Below are 10,971 nucleotides of genomic sequence, written 5' to 3' on the forward strand. Positions count from 1 at the left end.
CCCAAAATAAGCCTCATATTATCAGAAACTTTGTGACCCTAAGGTTGGAGACTCTTCAACCGGCTTTGGCGTTTTTTCGCTGCGTAGTATTTTTTACACTCCGTCTTTTTTAAATGTCTCCCTCTGCTTCACTTCCTCTCTCCGTCAGACCCACATGGTCCATCCTTCACCATCGGTAAGGCCGTCTGGCTGCTGTGGGGTCTGGTGTTCAACAACTCCGTGCCTGTGCAGAACCCAAAGGGCACAACCAGCAAAGTCATCGTCTCAGTGTGGGCCTTCTTCGCTGTCATCTTCCTGGCCTCCTACACTGCCAACCTGGCTGCCTTCATGATCCAGGAAGAGTTTGTGGACCAAGTGACTGGACTGTCTGACAAGAAGGTGCGAACACACACACACACACACACACACACACACACACACACACACACACACACACACACACACACACACACACACACACACACACACACACACACACACACACACACACACACACACACACACACGCACACACACACACACACACACACAGAAGAAACTAAACACAGTCACAGTCAGGGTTGCTCTTGTAATGGATGCCAGCCCTGAGGCCAGACAGGGCTCTCCAGGGAACGCCCTTGGGCTTCAACAGCCCTAACCCTCTGGCCGTAGCTGTCACCGCACAGCGGTGCCAGCTCAGGCTGCACATGGGCTGCATGGATCAAAGACGTATGTGTGTGTGTTTTGTTTGGATGTGTGTGTGTGTGTGTTTGCAGAAGCTGGCAGTGTCAGCAGAACCCCAGCCAGTCTTACGCTAGACTGGACACACGATGATGATGACTGATGAGTCCACTCCACTGTCTCTCCTGCCTCCTCTCTCCTCTGTCTCCTCTCGTCACTCTCCTTTCTTAGACTCTCTTTATTCTCGTACTTTTCTCAAACTTCTTGCTGTTTTTCCCCTCCTCTCTTTTAGCTTCATTGTTTCTTCTTTTGTGTTCCTTCTGACAATTTCAGCAACAAGTATTTTTTCTACCATTGTCTTTATTTATTTTTCACATTGGACGATAACACAACACCTAAAAGAAACTTCACGACGATGATAAAACTATGAATTATAGAAATTAAATTACAAGTGAATGCAATTAATACAAATAAAATACACAAATGCTTTTGTCTCAAATTAAATGTGTCCCTCTTTTCCCTTATTTCTCTCCCTGTAGTTCCAGAGTCCGTATTCCTATTCGCCTCCATTTCGCTTCGGGACGGTTCCTAACGGCAGCACCGAGCGCAACATCAGGAAGAACTATCCCAATATGCATCAATACATGACCAAATACCATCAGACTGGCGTTGTGGATGCGCTGGTCAGCCTCAAGACTGGGTACTGTGAACTTGTCAATTCAACCCATGTGAAGTTGAGCTTTATTATACCTGAAAGGCTTATTCTGTTTGCAGACAGCTAGTATTCATAAGATCATGTGAAAACAAACACACAAAAAATACATTGCATCACACCGAAACTCAGCCCCATGGGGCCCGACTTTACCTCATGCTAAAATGCTGCAGAAACTGTGCTCAGTGTTTCTGTCAGCCACTGTAAAAAGCAGACGCTGCCTGCAAGTGCTCATTATTGAGTCTGTTGCTGCTGGAAAGAGGGAGCTGCCAAAACAGGGAGAGAGTAATTTGTTCTGGAGTTTCCTTTATTCTCCCTCCTAAACATACACTAATGGAAGGATGGCTGCAGTGCTTTTATTTGTTCATTAGTTTTGTGTGCTTTGATCTTTGGGGTATTTTCTTCAAATATAATTGTACTTTTTTGCTTTTCCCTCTCTGCAATTACTTCATTGATACTGCCTTTTCAAGTAGATTATGTTTGTTTCTCATACCTTATACATTAGGCTTTGTTTATACAACATCAAAACTGTATAATGAATGTGTTCAGCAGAATAATCAGCGTTTAATTCAATTTTTCAGCAAAATTGTTTAGGCTGAAGAAAAAGTTAACACTTTGGAGCTCTTTTTAAACTCATGCAATTAAATAGGCAGTGATACATTTAAAGCACTCTTCACTTTAATGAATCTGCAGCGTTTTGTTTTCAGATGCTATGCGCTTTAAATTAATGACTTTTTCTGTGCATATTCGCAAAACAGATACTCAATGACTGCATTTAACATATGCCCTTTGGTGAACAGTTTAATTCAAAGTGTTTAATATTAATGAATAAATCTCTAACATGGAGAGCCCCAAGGGGGTTGATTAGCACTGGGGTGTATTCATTAGGTTATATGTACACTAAGACTTATTTTTGCCGATAAATAAGTTATAAAAATAGATCTGCAGCTATATAGGGTATCAGCTCGTGTTACATTTTGTTTGGTTAATGGTCATTCATCATGCCGGTGTTTTTTGCTGAGCTCAGAGGTTACATTCCCACACAGGAGGACTGTTGAGTCGGATACAAATGATGGGCTCCTTAGCTTGAATTCAGCTTGTCTTGTCAAAATGATGACAAAACCTGCAAGTAAAAGATTATCTCTCAGTGTGAAACAAAGACATTATCGTGCGTGTAAACTGCAGCAGCGTGCAGGCCGGACAGTACTCTGTGCCCCATGATCCATCATCTGATCTGAATGAGAATTTCGGCTCCAAGAGGACGCAGTTGTTGTGATTAATCCTATGGGTTTGTTTATGGATCTAATGAACATTACTACTGGCACCACAATGTGTACATAAGACTCAGCAGTGTGGGGGTCTTTACTACTGAATCCTGATGGATCACATTTCACATTGTCTTGTTTTAAAATACATTGTGGTGTGTTTGCTAAGCTAACTGTATCCTGGCTCATGTTTCACATTCATTAGACAGACATAAGAGAGCTTTCAATCCTCTTTAACTCTTAGCAATAAAGCAAATGTGTCATAGATAAGACAGCGCCAGCATTGTCCTTATTACAAAAGAAAATGTGAAATGTTCAGGACAAGCAGTTCATTCAGAATTGATGTCCTCTCCCCAGATTTAACTAAATATGCTTTTATATAAGCCTGAATAATGTAGGCAACAATATGCACTTTATCTAAGATGAGAGAAGAAATGTTAAAAAAAAATGGTTGCAGAAATATTTTAATTTTCTGTCCTTTCATTTTAATAATGTAATGACCCCTCAGATGAATCATCCAAACGCTGGTGCATGTAGTAAATCCAGAATGTGTGGTTCTCTTACAGAAAGCTGGATGCTTTCATTTACGACGCTGCGGTGCTGAACTACATGGCGGGCAGAGACGACGGCTGTAAGCTTGTCACCATCGGCAGCGGTTACATCTTCGCCACCACGGGTTATGGTATCGCCTTACAGAAAGGATCCTACTGGAAACGCCTGGTTGATCTGGCCATACTGGGCATCATAGGAGATGGTGAGGCGCCCGCACATGTCCTCATTCTGCAGCAGATCAGTCACACTGCATTGAAGTTTAAGTTTCTCAGATGTTCCCAGCCTTTAGTGTTATTACAGTTGTGCCAATGCTCCGCTTTCCCTCCTCCCTTACCCTCCCCCAACACTCTCCCTCTCCTCCCTCCTTCTGTCAGAAGGCTATCAGGGGCTAGTCTTAACACACCATTTCATCATCATTACTCTGTGTGTGTGTGTGTGTGTGTGTGTGTGTGTGTGTGTGTGTGTGTGTGTGTGTGTGTGTGTGTGTGTGTGTGTGTGTGTGTGTGTGTGTGTGTGTGTGTGTGGTGTGTGTGTGTGTGTGTGTGTGTGTGTGTGTGTGTGTGTGGGTGTGGTGTGTGTGTGTGTGTGTGTGTGTGTGTGTGTGTGTGTGTGTGTGTGTGTGTGTGTGTGTGTGTGTGTGTGTGTGTGTGTGTGTGTGTGTGTGTGTGTGTGTGTGTGTGTGTGTGTGTGTGTGTGTGTGTGTGTGTGTGTGTGTGTGTGTGTGTCCGCCCGCGCGTGTGTGTCCGCACGTGTGTCTGTGCTTGTGTGTCCGCGCCCGTGTGTGTCCGTGCGTGTGTGTCCGTGCGTGTGTGTCCACCGTGTCCTGTAATGTTTACTCCTCCAGATTGTTCTGTATAATAAGCTGTGAGATGGTGCGAATGCAAGAAGGAGAATGAGCCAGACAGAAACCAAATTGCTGAAACCACTAAAGCGCCTCGATTCACACCCGTCCTTTTTATTCAGGGCAAACGTCCGCGTGCCCATGCGACACACAGAAACACTCAATCTGATAAAATTCCCCCCATCTTTGCTTATCACTCCATCACTATCAATTCTCTCTCCTTCTTTCTACAAACCCCTTTTCTCACTCCACCTCCTGTCTCCTTTCCATTACCATCTATTTACCACTTCACTTCTCTCACCTCCTCGCTTTTCCACTCCATCTTTCTTCGTAATGATACGCACTTTTTCCCCCCGACACCTTTCTGCTTCCCTCTACCACCCATCCATTCCCTCTTTTTCTCAACCACTATATTTTTCTTTTCTTTTCTTCCTCGGCCCTACCTGCTGCATTCTTAAACTTTTACTTTACCACCTTTCCAACAGGTGAGATGGAGGAGCTGGAGGCGCAGTGGCTGACTGGGATCTGCCACAGTGAGAAGAACGAGGTGATGTCCAGCCAGCTGGATGTAGACAACATGGCGGGTGTCTTCTACATGCTGGCCACAGCCATGGGCCTCTCTATCCTCACTTTTATTTCTGAACACCTTTTCTACTGGAGGCTGAGATACTGCTTCACTGGCGTCTGCACTGGGAGGCCGGGTCTGCTCTTCACTATCAGCAGGGTGAGGAGAGGGAAAAGTTTAATTTCCCACTGCAGGAACATCGTCCAGTTCTCTGCTTCTGAGGCAGTACTCTCAGATGTTACATTTTCAGCGCTGAAAGCGACTTACTGATCAAACACCATCCTCCAGAGTGCAGCTGATGTACAGCATTGATTCAGGCTGTAAGAAAGCACGGGTTGTTGCAACATCAATATCAGGACTCGGGTTGGGAATTTTTTGTAACGTTATTGACAGTTTTAAACTCTAAATCGGACTCGCAGACTACTTTAAAAGAGTATGAAATAAAGTGAGAGAGCAGGGAACAGAACAACTGCAAGAGGAACAAAACCTCTCTGTATTTTCAAATTGTTTCAATGCGGTTACATACTGAGGCAGAAATACAACAGACCAGCACATTATTGCGACTTTGAAGGCAGCCGCGGAGCCTTTGTGGTGTTTAACAACATCAATTCAAACATCACAGTCAATTACATAAATGATTACTCTGTTGTCTGTCTTGTTGTGTGCAAAAACTGCATCTCGAACAAAGCGGTCTAATTTGCCTAATCTTCACAGTTCTTCAGACGCAAAGGAAACGCACATAAAGGACCTTTAGTTGTGTGAATGCCTGAAATGTGATTGTGTGTTTGTGTCTTTGACGCACACACAATAGTTACTGTTAATATAAAGAAGGAGTCTGGGTATGTATGTGTGTGATAAACGAGAAAAGAGGAGGATATTGTGATTATGGAGCCCAGCTGAGGAAGAGATGGATTTACTGCTGTGCATATGGATGACAGGAGAGAGGAATCAAGCTATAAGAGGATGATGTGAACACACACTCATACAGTATAGACACACACACACAGAGCTTGCTCTCTCTCTCAGCCAAACACATAAGTCTGTTCTAAAAAAGTTTTAAAAAATGGTACCACAGGTCAGGGATGGACTTTACCGCTCGGGGATACAGAGAGATGGACGCGCACACATTTAAACCTAAATATTCACACACACACAAAACAAAAATGGGCACATTCAGTCAGACCGTTCTTTCATTATTCATGTCCCATGTCTCTGTGTGAGGCAGGGCTTTTATTCCAGACGAGCAGCATTTCACACATTAAATGTTTTACAAAAATAGTGACTGTCTGTGTGTAACTGTGTGTGTGTTAGAGCGGCGATGCTGGAGGTTAAGTGGCTCCAGGAAGAACATCTCCTTGCACTCAAAGGCCCCCTCCAGTGACATCATCACCTAAATGTAATTTTCTAGGCGCCTCTGAAAGCAGTTAATCTTAAAAAGTGGCGATTATCTCTACTTGCCACATTACAAAACAAAATGAGGTTAGGGTTTGCAGTAAAGGCGCAAGAGAATCGGATGCAGAGGTCTTTCTTAATTTACCGTGTTAGGAAACTACTCTTGTGCATGTTTGAACCTTTTCTCTTGTGAAGTCAATGGGTTGGGAATTAACCATTTTATTATCTCTCTCTCTTCCCTGCCTCTCCTTTCCCTTTTCCTTTTTTTCTTTCTTTTTGTTTTCTCTCCTCTCCTTCTCTCAGGGTATATGGAGCTGCATCCATGGAGTTCATATTGATATGAAGAAGAAGAATCCTGAGCTGGATTTCAGTCCTCAAGCCAACATGATGCATCTGCTCAAGTCTGCCAAGTCCATGGCTTTGTCTTCTCCTAAACGCAACACTGTGCTCTTGCAGCCCAACATCCTAGATGTGATGTCGGGGAAAGGTACTATAACACTTGTACACCTCACAGCATATAGTGTATTTTACCTCCTCACAGAGCAGGTAGACATGGCACCATTGCTCACACGTACAGAGGTCACCCTGCCTTTCCTAAACAGTCTACGTATGCATATCTAAAGGTGACTCCTTTCACCTTTTTGTGTAATCGCATCGACTTTCATCTAAAGGCTGGCCTTATGATTATAAACACATTAGATGGCACACAAACAGCGTGCTAGGGATAGCCAGTAGATAATGTATCAAACGGCTGAGCATCCATCTATTGTATCTGCTGTCTGAGGTGCATCTCTCCTTGTCTCCTAGGTAACTCTCTCCATCTGCCCCCGAAGGGTCCTGGTCTCTATAGCAACGCCGCTGGTCCGCACAGTTTCTTGTCATTGTCCGGGCGACATAAAAACCTTCTTAACAATGCTGCGCCGTTCCCTGTGCAACAGAAAACCCCCGCTCTTCAGACGAGCCCCAACAAGCCCCAGCTGTCAATCACAAATGACAACGGCAAGACCCGCCCCATCGGGCTGGCCCTCGCTGCCGTCCCACAGGGCTCAAAACCTCGAGCCCTGTGGAAGAAAAGTGTGGAGACGTTGAAAACGCAGCCTACTGTCGTATCTCCAGGCCCAAGCCCCACCCCGGCCGCTGGACCCGGACCCCCACAGATGAAGAGCCAGCGCTACCTGCCTGAAGAGCCGCCACACTCTGACATCTCCGAGTGCTCCAGCCGGCCGCCATCACACAAAGATTCTGATTCGATGGCGGCCAGGGGCGGATTCAAGCCTATTAATCAGCTGAGGAAGAGAGGAGGGGTAGGAGCAGGAGGGGGAAGTGGGGGCGGAGGATCAAAGATGTACTCCATTGACTCAGACCAGGCCAGTCTGCAGTCAGCTCCCCCCTACCAGCGAGACAGCCAGGGGGGAGGTGATGACCACACTTACCCCCCTGACCTGTTTCCACCTGACAACACATACTCACACACTCACACACTCTCCCACCAGGCGGATGCGCCCATCTTGCAGCTGAGTGCCAGCCTGCTGCACCACAGTCACAGCGCGGAGGCCGACCTGCACTCCCTGAAGGACAAGAAATACAGCACCTACACACACAACAGGTATCTATCCAGCAGAAAAACACCATGTTTCATGCTGTTACAGGTTTTATTTTTTGTGTATAATCCGTGTTATCCTCTCTCCCTGTAGCTCGAAGGACAAAACTGGAGGTTCATTTGAAACTCCGGGCGGGGGTCAGGGGTCACAGAGCGTCAGACCCGGACACTGTCGCTCCTGCCTGACCAAGCTGAGCAGTTACTCCGGCCTTTACACCGTCCGCTCCCCGGGGGCTCGCTGTGACGCCTGTGCCCACCTGGGAAACCTTTACGACATCAGTGAAGACCACCTGCACTCGCACTACTCCCACACACACACTCACCCACACAGCGGGGACATGTTTACACACTATCTTCCCCAGAGCGAGCTGGGCCTGGTGGGCGAAGGGGACGGGCTCGTAAGCCACTTTGAGCCCACCCCTTCCTCCCCGTCTCCTCTCCCCACCTCTTTGTCGGCCCAGCACCTTCAGCTGAGTCGCCAGCACTCCTATGAGAACGTGCTTCCGGACGACGTTCCCGAGCGGCAGTCGCAGCTGCACACCCACCTGCGGGGGCTGAGCCTGCCCGACAGAGACAGGGAGCGGGAGCGGGAGCTGGACGAGGGGGCCTACGCTAACGTCCTCACCATGCGCTCTGACCGTCCCTTCAGCAGCCGCAGCCCGCCCTCTCCGTCCCCCTCCCACCACCACAGCCTCGACGCCCCTCTGCCGCTCCCCCGGCGCTCCAAGAGTCTCTTCCCCGATCGGCCCTCTCACAACCCTTTCCTCCAGTCAGCGCCTGGCACCACACAACGAGACCCCTCCCCGCAGTCTGTCACACGCATGCCGCAGAGAAGCTCAGCCCACGAGCTCTATAAGCAGCGAATGCCGCTGTCGCTTACCCTCGGTAACCATGGCAGCCATCACAACAACCAGTATGGCAGCCTTGTCGACCAACAGGTGTTCTACCCTCAACAGGAGCCCCCCGTGGTGGCCTACATGGTCCCACCTGCCGCCTCTCAGCCAATGAGCTATGTGACAACGCCGCGAGCCTCGAGCGCCGGCGACAACCGGCCCCGGCTCTACCGCCGCATGCCGAGCATCGAGTCTGACGTCTGAGACTCGCACGCAACACACTTATCTCACCGAAACACACTGACACACACGCATGCAAGACAGAGTTGTGTGTGACAGGACCAGGCAGCTCTGATTCTAAGCGCATACACGGTAACACACACACACACACACACACAGGTGAAAGATGGGAAGGGAAGGACTAAAGGTTAATGGTAATGCCGAGTAAATAAATAAATCATTGTTTCTTTATCGCTACCCTCTATAGGGCAGGGTTAGGGCCACAGGGACACCTGGAGGCACAATACAAGATGAAGAATGTGTGTGTGTGAGTGTCAGTGTGTGCACTAGCCTCAAGCTGTAAGGGGCACAAACTGACAATATGTCCGACAAGACGGATCGAATCCATGGTGAAATAAAAGAGACACTGTGTACGGAGTTTTAACGGCGACAGTGGGATCTGATGGAAGAACAACACGTGTGTTTGGAAGACGAGCCGACTTGTCCCGCCCTCTCACTAGCGTCTTAGAGATGAAGGGGACTGACAGAAAACCCCTTTCTTTCTGAGAATACACACACACACACACACACACACACACACACACACACACACATATTACAGTTAAACACACCCGCCTCTCTCCAGGACTCTCCTCTTGCACTATGATTTCTACAGTCAACCCGTATGTTGTCTGAGCCTCCAAACTGCACTGCCAGCATGGCTTAAAGAGTAGTAACCTACACTAGAGTAATCCTTGACTTGAATGGAAATTACTTTCTTAGTAATAGACTAGACTGGGCGGGTCAGGGCATAGGTCTGAGATGCGTGACGGCTCCTGCCCGCAGATGTACAAACACTCGAACATACACACACACACTGTGTCCGTTTTTAAAGGGGAGGGGAGCAAAAACTACCGACTGTTTGCCTGTAACCGTTGATGTCAGTTAATTGAACATTCCAAAAAGTGGACCAAACATGGCCGCCGGTAAAAGCCTATCAGGAAGAAAGTGTGTGTTCTAGTGTTTCTAGATCTAAAGACATACAGTATAGCATCCTTGCTTCCTTAGCTAGCCTTCAGGTCATACTGCATGCTTCCTACTGCCCTGTGTTACAGTTAAACTCCTATACAGGGTCATATATGCACACACACACAAACACACATATATGCACATACACACACATGCACATACGCAGTAGTCTAGGATAGTAGATTAGGGTGGGTGTGTGTGTCGAAGCTATGAGATAGCTTCTCTTTGTGCACTTTGTAGATTTTATACCCTGCCACCTAACACGGACGTTTGACCAAAAACACTTTTGTACTGAAAAATATGAATATTCTCAATCATTCGCTGGATAGATGTTTTCCTTTTTCTCTTATTTCTCTTTGACATTGGGTTTTAGGGCACCGTTAAGTTTCCATTGTAAGGTCCGAAGTATAACAGTGTTAGATAAATGGGTACAGCATCATACAGTATACACAACTACACATTTGTATCTTTCTTATCTTTTTACTTTTACAGTGCTCATCTGCCCCTTACCAGCCTTCCCTCCTTCCCTCAACAGCTTTTTGTTTAATCTCTTATTTATTCATTTTTTTATCATTCCCTGCTTCCTTCTATTATAGAGTAGATTGAGTATCAGAAGAATAAAAGTTCAGTCATGGTGTTTAAATCTCAGCATATTGTTGGAAATCACAATATTAGTAGTAGTCGCTAGAATTCCTCAAATTCCACACTGGCTCTCGTAGGATACAGTACTTTTATTCTACTACATTTTTTATGTTGAATTAAAGAACTGTAGGCCCATTTTCATGTTTCCATAGTGAATTTAGAGGCCGAGTGCATCACTGTTGCAGATTTTCTCATCAAATGAATACTCCTGGACAAGCGTCAGAGTAGCTGGTACTTGTGTGGCTCTCTGTTGGCGAGAACACAGCGCTGTGTTTCAGCTGAGAGTCACGTGGCAAAGCAGAGAGTTTGCAAAGTGACTCGTTACAGAGGCAACACTCACTCATATACACACACACACACATATGCACACACTCGACGAGCTAGCAATGTGTGTATGAGTGTTCCAGAAATCCATAATCTACTGAGTAAGGGCATTGATTTTCGAGCACACGGATTTTGATGGAAAAAAGACTTGATATCCCATTAGCTGAGCGTCTGTGTCTATTATCTTTCTGCTCTATTCTCTTTTCTCTCCCCCCCTCTCTCTTTCTCTTTCTCTCCCTCTCCCTCTCTCTCTCTCTCTCTCTCACACACACACACATACACACATTTATATATATCGGCTGTGAAGAATGCAAGACCGTTTTGAACAAAAAAACGC

At 46.5% G+C, this 10,971-nt stretch overlaps 1 protein-coding gene across 1 annotated transcript in view; it reads left to right on the forward strand.

Moving 5' to 3' along the window:
• Positions 1-9,232, forward strand: part of grin2ab (glutamate receptor, ionotropic, N-methyl D-aspartate 2A, b) — a 95,195-nt gene extending 85,963 nt beyond the window's left edge. The window contains exons 14-20 of the mRNA XM_034129248.1: positions 149-378; positions 1,200-1,360; positions 3,204-3,391; positions 4,516-4,754; positions 6,291-6,474; positions 6,795-7,593; positions 7,682-9,232. Of these exons, the coding sequence (XP_033985139.1) occupies positions 149-378; positions 1,200-1,360; positions 3,204-3,391; positions 4,516-4,754; positions 6,291-6,474; positions 6,795-7,593; positions 7,682-8,684 (2,804 nt within the window). The 3' untranslated portion in view covers positions 8,685-9,232. The remainder of the gene's footprint in view (positions 1-148; positions 379-1,199; positions 1,361-3,203; positions 3,392-4,515; positions 4,755-6,290; positions 6,475-6,794; positions 7,594-7,681) is intronic.
• The last annotated feature ends 1,739 nt before the right edge of the window (positions 9,233-10,971 follow it).

This window comes from Trematomus bernacchii, unplaced genomic scaffold (assembly GCF_902827165.1).
Source record: "Trematomus bernacchii unplaced genomic scaffold, fTreBer1.1, whole genome shotgun sequence".
NCBI classification, from domain to species: Eukaryota; Metazoa; Chordata; class Actinopteri; order Perciformes; family Nototheniidae; genus Trematomus; species Trematomus bernacchii.